We start from the raw sequence: 14,695 nt of genomic DNA, 5'->3' as shown, positions 1-14,695 counted from the left end.
GGAGGTCAGGAACCCGCCCTTCAACTTTCTCCTCCGCTGTATTTGAGACGTGCTGCTGCATTAAGTCATTGCGGTCACTGGGGAGACACTGGAAGTGGCCATGAAGAGGCGACCACGACCTCTGGCCCATTGATATGATCACACCTCGCCATCGCTTCTTTCCTTCTGAACTTTAATTTTTTTTAATTTCTCCAAAATGTGATCTTTAATTCCTATTCCATGCTCGATCACACTCAAACCCGCAACATCTTATACTCATGGCCGATCCCATGCTGTAACCCGTGGTCATGGATACAGTGTAACTTGTGGTTGAGCATGAGGTCAACCACTCCGTATAGGTGTTATAGAATTGAGCACGGAATAGAGCACGATGTCGACCAGAATCACAATATGTATTTATACTGGAGGAATCCGATGAGCTGTAAAGCTCTTTTCCTACAGATGCCCAGTAATTCCTTATATGGACAAGCATACGCCCAGGATAACCATATTTGGCCATCACACACCTACTTCATCATAATGTAGCCCTCCATGTCCGTGTGTGTTAATTTCTACGTATGTGCATTTGCCAGTTTTTTTTTTCAACCAATAGCTCGTCATTCAATAAAGAACACTTAATAAACTTAAATGAATACAGGGATGGTGAAAATGTTGTCACATGAAAGGATTATTTCACAAAAAGTATTTTCCAGATTGTAAGAACATTTATACAACATTTTCTCAGTTATTTTTTTAATTTTATTTGGCTTTTAGATTTATGCTCGCATGCCGTTTATTTATCTTAGCTACAGTATGCCCAAATGACATACGAATGATACATTAGTTTCCTTCTTTTTTTAAATGTAAACTTCATGTGAAACTGATATATCGTTACCATCTTGCCAGGCCCGACTTGAAATAGAGATGTTTTTTTTAATTATCACTCTATTTTGTTGTTCTAAGTAAATAGCTGATTATGGCCGTGTTTTTCCAGATAATAAGATGCATTTTTCCCCATATGTCAAATCAGTATTGTGGGTGTTTGTTTTACCAGATTATAACTTTATTGACACTGGCACAAGTATGGGGTGCATCTTATTTTACGGAGCGTCTTATAATCCCGAGAATACGATTTTGATTAAACGTATAAGCAATTATCCGTTTTAAATTTAATTGCACATTAAAGTGCATATATATACCTACAAAACTATGTCCAAATATACTTGTCTAAATGTCAGGATTTTTTTATCCTATATCAGACCTTCAACAAAATGTTAAACCGTAATCATTCTTTTGTAAAAAAATAATTAAATTGTGCTATGCGGTCAATTTAGCAATTTGCCATACCCACGTGTAGAATTCAAATATTTCCAATTTAGCTCCTATGGCATTAATTTTCATAAAGCACGCTCCAAATATTTGCGCAATTACTTTGCACGCAATTATCCCATTTGAGAAGGCACATTTGGAACATCGATTGAAAAAGTGGAATTGGGTCAGGGCACGTCGTAAGAAGAGTTGATGATGGCCGATAATCAATAATAGTGACCGATTACCGGCCAAGAAATATAAAGCTGGCAAGGATCGAAACAACTTTGAAGACTTCATCAACCCAGGAGTTGGGGATGATGAAATCAGCACATGCGCAGGTCCCGTGTGGATCTTTACATCATCTTCATCCAGCAGTGGAACGAACATGGCTGATGTAGATTTTGATGGAGCACGTGGAATTTATTACTGTACAATGTTCAACACGCGTACTGTCTTCATTTATTTACTACATTTACATGTTTGGCAATTGAGCCTTTAAATTGCTGACCTGAGGATGATGGGTGGGTGAATCTTTTTGAATAATTAAACTCGATTTTATATTTTGCCACAGCCAATCGCCGGCAACCCCCGACGACCCCACGCGTGTTCGTGGCACGGAACTGTGCTGAGTATAAAGAGCGACTTGGGCTCGTACGCCGCCCCCCCCGCCCGCCCCAACTTCACGAGCTTCAAGGACTCTAAAAGGGGGGAGATGGGGGGTGAACAACAGAGGGTAGGGCGAGAGGCGGCGTCGCGGAGCTCTAATCAACGACTCTCATGGAATATTGCTCAGTGCAAAAAACCGAGCGCACGGGTTACGCAACTGACGACTCGCCCTCCCGTCGAGATGCCTCTCGTCGTTGTCACGGGCAGCACGCGGCCTCCGGCAGGAACGACACCGCGGTCTACGCTTCAGGTAACCGGCTAACGTCGGAGCTCAGATTTAAAGCGCACGCGGAGCTCAAAGCACGTGCGGGGGGCCCACGCATTTGTTGCTCGTGTGCGACGATTGTAGAACAAACCCGCCCGCGGTGTGGCGAGCAAATTCGGGTGAACGGCTGGCCCCCGTCAGGTGATCGACGGCAGACCGGGCACCCGCCGTACTGTGGTCAACATGAAATGCAACGCTGCTCGCTGGTTACTTGAGCTCAGTACTGGGGTTGTGTTGGCTACCGTGTACTTTTTTTTAAAGCCTCCGTTGTCAACGTAATCGGCATTTATCACCTTATTGTGCAACTCAAACAGCAGCATATTGGTCCAGCGTGCTGTGGGTTAGCTGAGGTCGTCACTGAAGCTTATGCGCTTTAAAATCTCGGGTGAAAACCCCACGTCTTTCGAACCGCTTGCTTGTGTTTAGTTTGTCCTCCGTCCCTCCGAGCCTCCGAGAAGCACTATCGGTCACTACGCACGGTGCCCAAAGAAGTTCAACTTAACAGCACAGACAAAGAGGGGTGTTTGGGACGCCCAATTCTCTGGGTGCGTTCCCCCCCCGCATGCGATAGCCATCGCCGTAACCGTTGCCACGAACCAAATCAATCTGGGTTACGTGAGACGGTCACATTTAGCGACGGTGGGATTTGGGCCAAACACCGACAAGACGACAACCATGACAATCCTTCCCGTGACACCTTCCAGCGTTACAGTACCATAACACTGGTGTGTGGCCGAACATGTGTGTTGGTATTCAATGGACATTAAATAACATGTTAATTTATGAAAATTGTGTGTTTTTTAGAACAGTCAACGAGATTAACGGACGCTGTTCACGCTTAAAACATTCCTGTGGGTTTATTCAATCCATCATGTTACGAAAACTGAACGCATTTGTGAATAACGCTGCCCTCAAGAGGAATATCTTTGTTATGAAGGGACATTGCCCGAAACGTCACGTATTGTTTTTTTCTCTATCTCTAAGGCAGTGTTATTGAAAAATGTGATATTTTATTATTTGCGGATCCAGTATCGCAACAAAAAATAATTTTCCGTGGAATGTCACTGCAGCGGAAACGTGATAGCTCATTTAATACACAAGCTTGAGGTGTGTGCCCTATCAGTGACAGATGAACAGGTTCGAATCAATGAGGACCTAAAGGGCGCGTCTAATGTGACAAGTTAAATGGAACATTGGCCGCAGGTTCAGTGCAGCGTTAACAGGAATAATATAGGGGATGGTTGTGACCTCCGTGATTTCTTATCGGGACATTCAATAGAACCGCTCTCAGCTGAGGTGCTTTCAGTCGCAATTACAATTCGCCGGGCTACTTGGCCCACAGATTCATACTAACACAATATGTGGGTACTATTGTCCATAATAACCAACGATAACTACTCAACCATAATCTCTCAACCGCTGAACCTAAACAGAAACTCCTAAGCTTAAGCCCTAACCCCTGATGTCCAAACACTAACCGTGAACGTTTGAGCGGTAACCATAGACCCCGCCCATAAACAGCGCATATAAAACTAAACTCACTTGACCCTGACGCCTGTGATCAGATGAAAATATGGTCAATGATTGAATAAACATCTGTGGGGACAGTAGCCACAATAAATAACACATGCATGGTTTGTGTTATAGGTGTAGGGCCGATGCATTTCTTGAGAAGTAATGCGTATTTTACGATTTTTATTTTACCAGGTAAGGTCCACTGAGCTGTATAGCTCTTTTTCAGAAGTGACCTGGCCACAAATGATAGCTCGACAAAGTGGCCTATCACGTGGACATTTATGGCAGCCAAAAACTGTTCACGCACGATTCAAAATGTGGAGGGAAACAGTGGAGAACCCGGACCAAAAATCCACGCGACCACGGGGAGAGAGACATGCAAACTCAAAACACACGGGCGTCAGATCTGTCGACCCAGCTGAAACGCCCAAATTTCACTTTTTGCATGTACTGCTCAATGTATAACGTGAGTGTATTAGTTACATAATTTGCATTCATAAGTCCTGTGTGCTCACTTCATACTCAAGATCCCAGTTTGAAATTGACCTGCAACTGTTTAATCATGCAGGCGTGAGTACTTGCATAGGCTTCCGCATTTTTCTTGCGAAAGATAATGTATCTATTCTTGGTTCTTTCGGTAAAGTCACGTAGAATGAGAATAAAACAATAAAACAAAATTAGACAATAAAATTCTCACGACGTTTCGGCCACAACACAAGTAGCCTTCTTCAGGTGAAGGAACAGAACTTGAGTGTCGTCCCGTAGGCCAGATTCCTTCCAAAATGACTCTTCATTGAAGCGCTGTCGTCCCGACAGTTCTGTTCCTTCACCTGAAGAAGGCTACTTGTGTTGTGGCCGAAACGTCGTGAGAATTTTATTGTCTTATTTTGTTTTATTCTCATTCTACGTGACTTTACCGAAAAAACCAAGAAGATGGATCCTTGCAGTCACGAAAGCTTTAAATCGAAAAAGAATGTATCTCGATATGCTTCCACAAGAAAACAATATCCAGCTGTTCTAGATTTAAAGCTTTCGTGACTGCTAGGATCCATACTCTTTGGTTCTATTGGGTAAAGTCACGTAGGTGAAAATAAAATAACAAAAAATCACGACGTTTCGGCCACAACACAAGCGGCCTTCATCAGGTGAAGCGCTGTCCTCCAGACAGTCTCGTCCCTTCACCTGATGAAGGCCGCTTGTGTTGTGGCCGAAACGTCGTGATTTTTTGTTATTTTATTTTCACCTACGTGACTTTACCCAATAGAACCAAAGAGTAATATCCAGCTGTTTACAAACAGCGTGTTTAAATACAGTTGTATCTAGACGCACTAAACAGTCCAAAATATTTTGCAATGACATCGGTGGCAAGTGCTATCTGAACAAGCACTGGTCACTCTTTCAATAACCAGCACTGTCCAGGGGCCTATCATCCAGCAAAGTGCTGCACATTCAACAGACAGATTGTGTGTTGTTTGGCAATGTGTGTGGATATTCCCACCTCTTCCAGGACAGACTGGCCAGTGAAGGAGTAGGCCAGATTCCTTCCAAAATGACTCTTCAGAGACCCCCCCCCCCCCACCCCTCGAGTGGAGGTGTTCCCACCAGCGGTGGTTGTGAGCAAGAAATTGCAGTGCAGCACCTTTTCCGAGCATTTTATTGCGTTGAATTGAATATAATAATGTACAATATATATACATTTCCTCTTAATGAATTTGAGCCAAATGCAGTAAATAATTGAAAACAAAGTGCGGAAATGCTGTAAACAGATGAAGTGCAGTGGTCAATTATTCACAAAGGGCTGTGAATTATTATTGAACATGTGAGATAATGCCACTTATGCTTTTGATCTTGCGTGCAAGCAGGTGGCCTCCAGGCACAGAGGGAGAACGGGCCTTTCCCTGCACGTCGCCACCATCCTGCTGCTGTCGCTGTGCTGTGCGCAATCGCTGACCCAGGGCCCCAAGCGGCAAGCGGCGGCTGCGGCCAGACCCCCGGGGGACCTGCCCTCGCCGCGCAAAGAGCGTCTCAACAGCTCGGCGGGACGCGCGCCCAAGGACGAGGTGCTGGCCTCCAGCCAGGACGCCCTCGTGGTGACGGAGCGCCGCTACCTCAAGAGCGACTGGTGCAAGACGCAGCCGCTGCGGCAGACCGTGAGCGAGGAGGGCTGCACGAGCCGCACGGTCATCAACCGCTTCTGCTACGGCCAGTGCAACTCGTTCTACATCCCGCGGGGTGCGGGAGGCCCCCTCGGCGTGCACGCCTTCCAGTCGTGCGCCTTCTGCAAGCCGCAGCAGGTCGGCACCTTCGCCGTGTCGCTGGACTGCCCTGGCCGCCAGCCGGCCGTGACGCGCAAGCTGGTGCCGCGCATCAAGCGGTGCCGCTGCATGTCCGTAAGCGTCGGAGACTGAGCGCTGTTGCGTTTCGTTTCGCCGCCGCCGCCGCCGCCGCTCGGCCCAGTCTTGCTTGCGAGGGATGCTGGGAGGAGGCGACGATGGACTTTCGTGGTTGTCGGGCAGCGGGAGTGGAGGCAGTGGAATGGCCAGTGTTACGTTTTCTTTAAAAAAATAGTCAGCCGTTTTTATTTCAGTTAATCATGGCTGTGAGCGGATGAAAATGACTGCGACCGCCCACCGAGATTTAAAGCGTGGCTGATTATTACGAGAATCTTAACGAATTCTGAATGAAAATAGAGTCTAAGATGATTTAGTTAAGTTCTTAGAGACAGCAGTGTACTGAGGAAGATCAAAATCAGTAATTTTCTATACCTTAAATGTATATACAAGATGTTACCCAGTTCACCGATTGGCTGACCTGATAGTATTAAGGGAAGGGGGTCAGATTGCTTGCCCCTTACATCAACATTTAGCAACTTAGGATAGACTAGGCTAAGATTATAATACAAAAAACTGACTAAACGAACACTAGTTTCGGCTGTGTTTTTTGATGTTCCAAAATTGCTTCATGTTCAGGTGAAAGTCACCCAGTTAAATATGAAACTTTTTTTCATTTTACCAGGTAAGGCCCACTGAGCTACAGCTCAACGAAGTGGCTTATCACGTGGACATTTAATGCAGCCAATAAACGCGCGTTAATTCTAAATACGGAGGGAATCACTGGAGGACCCGAGGTCATGTCACAGTCGGAATCAAACCCGCGACATGCTGTATACCAGGCGAGGTAATTAACATCTCATCACCATGGCGCCCCAGTTGTTGTTGTCTGGAGTAATAAAAAAGAGAAATGTTGCCCGCGCGTGCACGGTGGAAGAATTACCGACGGCCGCGTGTAAACAATGAACAAGCCTAGGCTATTTATCTCGCCTACTCCTGGGGTTTTTTTTTTAAAGTATGTTGCTACAATTAAAACACTTAAACCTGCAAAATATCGGATCAATAGTGCATCAAAGAGGGGCATGCGGTTGGAATAATAAACACGACCCTCTTGGGAGTGATCCCTTCTTTGGACCACTTCAGGTCCGTGCGATCGGCTCCACTCAACACGACTGCCGTTGAATACCCCTCCAGGACTTAATCATTTCCGATTGGTTTTCATCCGATGGGTAGCGTTCGAGACGTTTTGTCAAGCCAAGGGGTCTTAGTGTGTTGTGTGTCAAATGCTTAAAACTGATACGAAAGAGGTTGAATGATTGTTTCCGAGGTTCCTTGTGGTCACAGAGGTGGTTCTCAATCACAATATAACCCAAGGTTTTTTGCAAAATCAATAAGTAACTCAAATGTTCAGATTTTTTTTTAAGCAAAAGTGTGACATTGGCTATTTTCCGTGTTTTACCGAACACAGCAGTGAACTTTAATAAAACAAGTTTATGCAATTTCAAGATATTATTTCACGTAGAACTAACCTATTCTCCGGAACATTACGCACCCCCAACTTTTGCTGAAAAATACTGGGGGGGGGGAGGTGGGGGGAGGAAATCAATTATCTTTTAATACGTCACAATAGAAATTGCTTTAATTGTGCCATTATCGGATACATCTGATTTTGCACGGTAGATATGAAAAAAGTATATTATTAAGAAGAATAAGCAAAGCCTATTGTGTGTTAAGCAATGTGCATTGCATATTATGAGTCTTCATATGGCAATTGGGTTAAGTTCATTAATTTAAACCTGGGGGGAAAAAAATAGATCTGGCCCATGTTTCTGCAGTCCTCGCACAGGCGATGCCTTGCATGAAAAGCGAAATCCTTTTAAGCGTCCAGTGCAACAGCACTTTAGAGATTATTACACCACATGCATATTTAAAATTGGATTTAAAATCGTTTTTACGGCATTACGTTCAGGTAACTGGATACGTAAAATACTGTTGGTCATAAAGAGACTTTCGTAACGATGTGCATAGTTGTAAAGATAGCATCCGAGATTTACAGAGCTGAGGTTATTTACAATTACATGAGAAGATTTCGCCTGGGTTTAATTTTTTATATATATAAACTGTAGCATTTTGCCCACTTTCACTATCTTCAATAAAATAGCCAAACTCGAGGACTTTGGACCCAACATCGATAACTACTTTGAATAGTTATTTTGTTAAATATTGTCATAAAAATGCTTGGAAATATATTTTTGTATTTGTAAACTATAATCATACTTGCTTATTTGTGCATTGCAGTCATTTTTGTGAAATTAATAAAAGAAAGGTACGTGGGAAAAATGACGCTTTTTAAATGACGTGTTGTCTTTTATAAAAAAAAAATATTGAACTACAGCTTATCTTGATGAAGATTTCAAGATGTGCACGTGACGTGTGCGCTTGTTGGCACGTGGCGATTAAAGGGCTTCGGCCTGGATAAATGGCACATGAGCAATTTGCTTCACGGTATCATTAACCACGAGCAGCAACGAGCGATCCACTGCTGGATGAAGGCCTCCCCTCTAGCCATCGCCAGCTCTCCACGCCAATAAAACGAGCACCTAATACACGGGAGCCGATTTGACCGCTCCGTCTCCACAATGGTCGTCCGTGCTCTCAGACGCGTCACATTCCTTGGCTATCGCTCAGTCACAATCCTCGACTATCGGCCATCTCTCGCCACGTTTCGTGCCCACTCCCCAGTTTCTTTTCTTGCTGTCGACAGTTTAAAGTACGTCATTTAACCACCTTATTCTACTTTGGGAATGAAGCGGAGGATGCCCACTGCAACTTGAACCCCGGCTACCCGAGTTCAGATTCCTGGCCGCTGCTAACATCGGTGGCGATTTGTGTCTGAGCTGCGCCTGGACACCCCATTCAGCAACTCCCACTGACCAGCATGGTGAAAAAATATGGTCAAGTCACTCATTTATTTCTCAAATTTCCAGATAGCTGCGAGAGTAGTTCAGTAGGGTAAGTGTACAGTGTAGACTTAAAAACAAAAATACTGCAGAGTTCATAATGGCAATTATTCACGCAAAAAGGCCAATGTCTGATAAAATATGGCAAGCTATGCTATAACGGCACGTACACATACACACATTGGGGCAAAGAAATAAAATTGCAAGTACACATTTGATACATTCAAATTTGAGAGACAACTACTTCACCTATACATTGCTATTGTAGGTGTAAATTATGTACAATTATTTACAATGTGCAAACTATTGCTTTTCTTGATTTCTATTTTTTTGGGAATCCTAAGCTGGATAATCATTCTCTTCGAGTTAAGAGCCGAATGGCTCACAGGGCTATACCAAAATAAATAAACTGAAACTAAAACAAAAAGTGCATCCACCTCAATTTCATCCTCCACAAGTCACCTCTGCACAAAATGCATTTTTCCATTCTCTTGGCGATATTTGCTTCCATCACGTGGATTTTCCTTCATATATTTTTGCAATCACTCCAGCTTTCATCATATGACTGCAACACTGGCGGATGTGTGGCATTACAATTTGGAATGTTCGAATGCACACACACTGGGGTGACACAGTGATGGCAAACCACCGTATAGTGCCACCAGTTTATGGCCTTCCTGCTATACCTTTGTAAACAACGATGCGGTAAACGGTATCACGCAGACTTGCAGACAGTCTTCAGGGCCCACTTTTAAACTTCAGTGAAATACCATTGGCCACAAAATGTGCGTGGTGAATATGCAGGGGGCTTGACACTGGAAGTTTCCACGTCGGTCAACGTTTGCAGAGAACTAGGGTTTGGCCTCCTTCTGATGTAGTTTGGCTTTCTGCAAGGGAAAAAAAATACAAATGTAGACACGTGTCTCAGACGAGTCACAGGCAAAAAAATCGACACATTCGTCAATAATACTACGGCCTTCAAATGAAATAAATAAAAACCAATCCAAGGTGACGTTTCAGGAAATGGCGTTTCTATCATCGCGCATAACGAGTACGCAACTTTGACGCGTCAATATCTGCACCAGTGCCAACATAGCATCAGCAAATACATATTTTTGTTTCTCAGACGAGTAGCTGCTCGCCACAATTCAACATGTAACGAAGCTCTATTTGATAACAAGTGCTCCACAGCAGCGCATGATGGGTTTGCGTACAGGATTGCTTCTTGCATCGAGTGCGAGGCCTTTCTTTTATACGGAGCGTTCTTGCCGCGAACATCCCAGAGCATTTTTTTTCCAAGTTTTATTGCCGGCGACACCCAGAATGGTTGAAACCAGTCCAGAGTTTGCTTGGTTAAAAATGTTGCTTGGTAATATTGGTCTGGACTGATGGACGAAAATATATTATTTTATTCTAATGTAGAGACACGGGACAGTGTTCTGCCCATACTTATTTTACAACAAAGTAGAGGAACATAAATTTTGATTTGAAGCTTTCGTGGCTGCAGTGATTCATATTCTTGGTTCTTTCGGTAAAGTCACGTTGAAGGGAAACAATAAAACAATAAAATATATATAAAACAATAAAATTCTCACGACGTTTCGACTGTAACACAGTCATCACCTGAAACGTCGTGAGAAATGTATTGTTTTATATGTATTTTATTGTTTTATTGTTTCCCTTCAACGTGACTTTACCGAAAGAACCAAGAATATATAGAGGAACATAGTTTGAAAATTGAAAAAAACATTGCGTCGCATTTAAGGTCTTAAATCTTGTCATTGAACACTGCTGTGAATTATGAAGAAACTGTGTAAAACATTGAGGCATAGCTGGGTAAAATAATGAATTATGATGCAGTGTTAGTAGACACATTGGGATGATTAAAAAAATAAATTCGTGCTGCAAAAAACCCGAGCATCACAATTTTTACGACCAACAAAGTGATTCAAATCATTAAACATAACACATTCTCATACAATGAATTACAAACTGTTACATTGCAACTAAAAGGTAGTCAGTATTTGTCAGTCACCCGATGACACTACTGAACATATGCACACGACTACACATCATACACAATGATACATTAAAGCTCTCGACATTGCCTTAATGTGTTTGTACTCGTGTTTGCAATATTTCAGAAGACTTTTTTTTTATTACAGTTAGGTTCACAATTGCTGTGGTGAGCAGCTGGTATGACCTTACCAGTCCTGTTGATTTTTTGGCAGTAGTCGGTGCCTTCTTTTCTTCCATCTTCTGCTGGACATTCTGCTGTGCTTGTTTGAGTCTAAAATCAAAAACAAAACGACGCATATATGCACAGGCATGTTCTATTCCTGTCAGCTTAAAGTTAGCCGTAATTTAATTGTGATAGGAATGTCTGGAGTGCTGGGGCAGCAGTAGACACACTGCGCTATGAACCCCGCCACCTTAATTTGAATCTCATCAATGGCTAACTTTAGTGTCGAGTGATATCTGATACTGGTAATGGGGTCACAGCTACTTTGCCAATCCGCATTGACTAGTGTGGCGAAGTATAGTCAAACCCCAATGGCCTTCAACATTGAACTGACCAAGGGCTGTAAATTAGGCAAAGATGCAGCCCTGCAATTTTTGCTGACATCACTGCTGAAGAAAGGGCCTCTATTAAAGGGAGGTCTTGAGAGTATTTGGCCTACTCTTCCACGACTGCAATATGCTGTCAATATTTTGTATAAAAAAGCGTATATTTTAAACACACAAGAGTACATTAAAGAGTAATGATCCCGTTCGTACAATGTTATTTGGGGGGTGGTTGCCAAATAAGTATGGAAAGGTCTGTGTGCCTGGGTTTGCGTGCCACTGAAAGCCACGCTAATAGCCAACGTGCAGAGGCGATGCAAGCGAGGGAAAACTCACTCATGCCAACCGCCTCGTGGAGCAGCAAGTAAAAATAAATAGATGATGCGGGAAAGCAAAGTAAAATAAATTCCCCTCCATCATATTAAACCGAAAATTAATACATTAAAACTTATATAGTGTAAATTATAAACTATGACAGCACGTGTGTGTGTGAATTTTTTCAAAAGTGATCTACAGTGTGTATTTGCTTTTATTTATTTGGGCGAATGTGGAAAAAAATTGCGAGATTCTTCAGCAACGTGGAAACCCAAACGGAGAGTTTGCCTCTCCAAATTTGTAGGGGAACTTTTTAGGCAACCACAGCACTAGAATTGTACAGTGAGGCAAAAAAAGTATTTGATCCCCTGCTGATTTTGTACGTTTGCCCACTGACAAAGAAATGATCAGTCTATAATTTTAATGGTCGGTTTATTTGAACAGTGAGAGACAGAATAACAACAAAAAAATCCAGAAAAACGCATGTCAAAAATGTTATGAATTGATTTGCATTTTAATGAGGGAAATAAGTATTTGACCCCCTCTCAATCAGAAAGATTTCTGGCTCACAGGTGTCTTTTATACAGGTAATGAGCTGAGATTAGGAACACACTCTTAAAGGGAGTGCTCCTAATCTCAGCTTGTTACCTGTATAAAAGACACCTGTCCACAGAAGCAATTAATCAGATTCCAAACTGTCCACCATGGCCAAGACCAAAGAGCTCTCCAAGGATGTCAGGGGCAAGATTGTAGACCTACACAAGGCTGGAATGGGCTGCAAGACCATTGCCAAGCAGCTTGGTGAGAAGGTGACAACAGTTGGTGCGATTATTCGCAAATGGAAGAAACACAAAAGAACTGCCAATCCCCCTTGGCCTGGGGCTCCATGCAAGATCTCACCTCGTGGAGTTGCAATGATCATGAGAACGGTGAGGAATCAGCTCAGAACTACACAGGAGGATCTTGTCCATGATCTCAAGGCAGCTGGGACCATAGTCACCAAGAAAACAATTGGTAACATACTACGCCATGAAGTACTGAAATCCTGCAGCGCCCGCAAGGTCCCCCTGCTCAAGAAAGCACATATACATGCCCGTCTGAAGTTTGCCAATGAACATCTGAATGATTCAGGGGACAACTGGGTGAAAGTGTTGTGGTCAGATGAGACCAAAATGGAGCACTTTGGCATCAACTCAACTCGCCGTGTTTAGAGGAGGAGGAATGCTGCCTATGACCCCAAGAACGCCATCCCCACCGTCAAACATGGAGGTGGAAACATTATGCTTTGGGGGTGTTTTTCTGCTAAGGGGACAGGACAACTTCACCGCATCGAAGGGACGATGGACGGGGCCATGTACCATCAAATCTTGGGTGAGAACCTCCTTCCCTCAGCCAGGGCATTGAAAATAGGTCGTGGATGGGTTTTCCAGCATGACAATGACCCAAAACACACGGCCAAGGCAACACAGGAGTGGCTCAAGAAGAAGCACATTAAGGTCCTGGAGTGGCCTAGCCAGTCTCCAGACCTTAATTCCATAGAAAATCTGTGGAGGGAGCTGAAGGTTCGAGTTGCCAAACGTCAGCCTCGAAACCTTAATGACTTGGAGAAGATCTGCAAAAAGTGGGACAAAATCCCTCCTGAGATGTGTGCAAACCTGGTGGCCAACTACAAGAAACGTCTGACCTCTGTGATTGCCAACAAGGGTTTTGCCAGCAAGTACTAAGTCATGTTTTGCAGAGGGGTCAAATACTTATTTCCCTCATTAAAATGCAAATCAATTCATAAAAATGTTTACATGCGTTTTTCTGGAATTTTTTGTTGTTATTCTGTCTCTCACTGTTCAAATAAACATACCATTAAAATAATAGACTGATCATTTCTTTGTCAGTGGGCAAACGTACAAAATCAGCAGGGGATCAACTACTTTTTTCCCTCACTGTATTTCAGGCAGATTTTTATTTTACATATGTATAAAAAAATTAAAACGACTCAAATTAAATTTCCCCAACTTTGTATTGGACCGTACATTATTTTACACATACTTGCCCACCCTATTGATGGTTAAAGCGGTAGGCTGGTTATCTTTAAACCTTTTTCCTGTACACCGATTTTCCAAGTAAATCATTATCGCTTTATAACATTTCCAAACATAAATATCACGTCTTGGATGCAACACTTGTGCTGAAAGTCGGGAAGCAGTAAAAGGGTTAGCAAATCGTCAGCCTATGACTTTCAGATATGCTTCTGCGGCCGTCTGGAACGCTCTTCCTTCCGATATTCGGAAGCCACTAAAGCTACGCAATTTTAAATCTCGAATAAAAAGTCATTAATTTATAATTGCTTTTGTGTTGAGTTCGTCGTCCTTCCCCCGCACCTTCGATTATTACTGTTGGCTACGTACTGTGCAAAACAAGTTCAACATACATACATACATGGGCAAGCACGTGACACGCATGTATCTGAACTTCAGAAAGACTCCGAGTGTCTCAGCATGGCCATATACTTTCCAGGCCTCCCCTAATCAGCATTAGGGTAGAAGCATTAGTCGTCAGCGTAGGGGTTTTAATTTACATCATGTGATGACGGGAGTCGGTAATGTGACTAAGATTGGCACGAAATTAACAGCGGGAGTGGAAATCTCACGATGCGCGCATGTTAGCTCTAAAAGCGCAGAAGGTGGGTGACATTGCTGTGGCAATTTGTGCTGTTCATAGCACAACCTGAATACTTGCCTCACCTCCAAGCTCCAACGCGCCTTGTTAGCCGTCTCGTACGTAACTTATTAAAT

General features: G+C 43.3%; 2 protein-coding genes across 6 annotated transcripts in view; one reads left to right on the top strand and one right to left on the bottom strand.

Annotated features, from left to right (window-relative positions):
* The first annotated feature begins 288 nt into the window (after nt 1–288).
* Nucleotides 289–8,397, top strand: LOC116948316 (gremlin-2-like). The gene is made up of 2 exons (XM_032964868.2): nt 289–2,206; nt 5,599–8,397. Exons 1-2 carry the CDS (start codon nt 2,003–2,005, stop codon nt 6,142–6,144), a joined length of 750 nt encoding a protein of 249 aa, XP_032820759.1. The 5' UTR covers nt 289–2,002; the 3' UTR covers nt 6,145–8,397.
* A 619-nt stretch (nt 8,398–9,016) lies between these two features.
* Nucleotides 9,017–14,695, bottom strand: part of LOC116948314 (uncharacterized) — a 79,835-nt gene continuing 74,156 nt past the window's right edge. For all 5 annotated transcript variants that reach the window (XM_032964865.2, XM_032964861.2, XM_032964864.2 and 2 more), the window contains 2 exons: nt 11,235–11,316; nt 9,017–9,913 (listed from right to left, as the gene is read on the bottom strand). In XM_032964865.2, coding sequence (XP_032820756.2) covers nt 9,878–9,913; nt 11,235–11,316 — 118 coding nt within the window. In that variant the 3' untranslated portion in view covers nt 9,017–9,877. The remainder of the gene's footprint in view (nt 9,914–11,234; nt 11,317–14,695) is intronic.

This window comes from Petromyzon marinus, chromosome 33 (genome assembly GCF_048934315.1).
Source record: "Petromyzon marinus isolate PM22_M1 ecotype Great Lakes invasive population chromosome 33, UKy_Petmar_22M1.pri1.0, whole genome shotgun sequence".
Classification (NCBI taxonomy): Eukaryota; Metazoa; Chordata; class Hyperoartia; order Petromyzontiformes; family Petromyzontidae; genus Petromyzon; species Petromyzon marinus.
The sequence above is the reverse complement of the archived record's forward strand: the minus strand, read 5'-3'. Positions and strand labels throughout refer to the sequence as shown.

What these genes read in the sequence shown, in the direction of transcription:
- LOC116948316 (XM_032964868.2), top strand. Translation starts at nt 2,003, where the DNA reads ATGGGGGGTGAACAACAGAGGGTAGGGCGAGAGGCGGCGTCGCGGAGC. An exon ending in CACCGCGGTCTACGCTTCAG is followed by an intron (nt 2,207 to 5,598) that starts GTAACCGGCTAA and finishes GCGTGCAAGCAG; the next exon opens with GTGGCCTCCAGGCACAGAGG.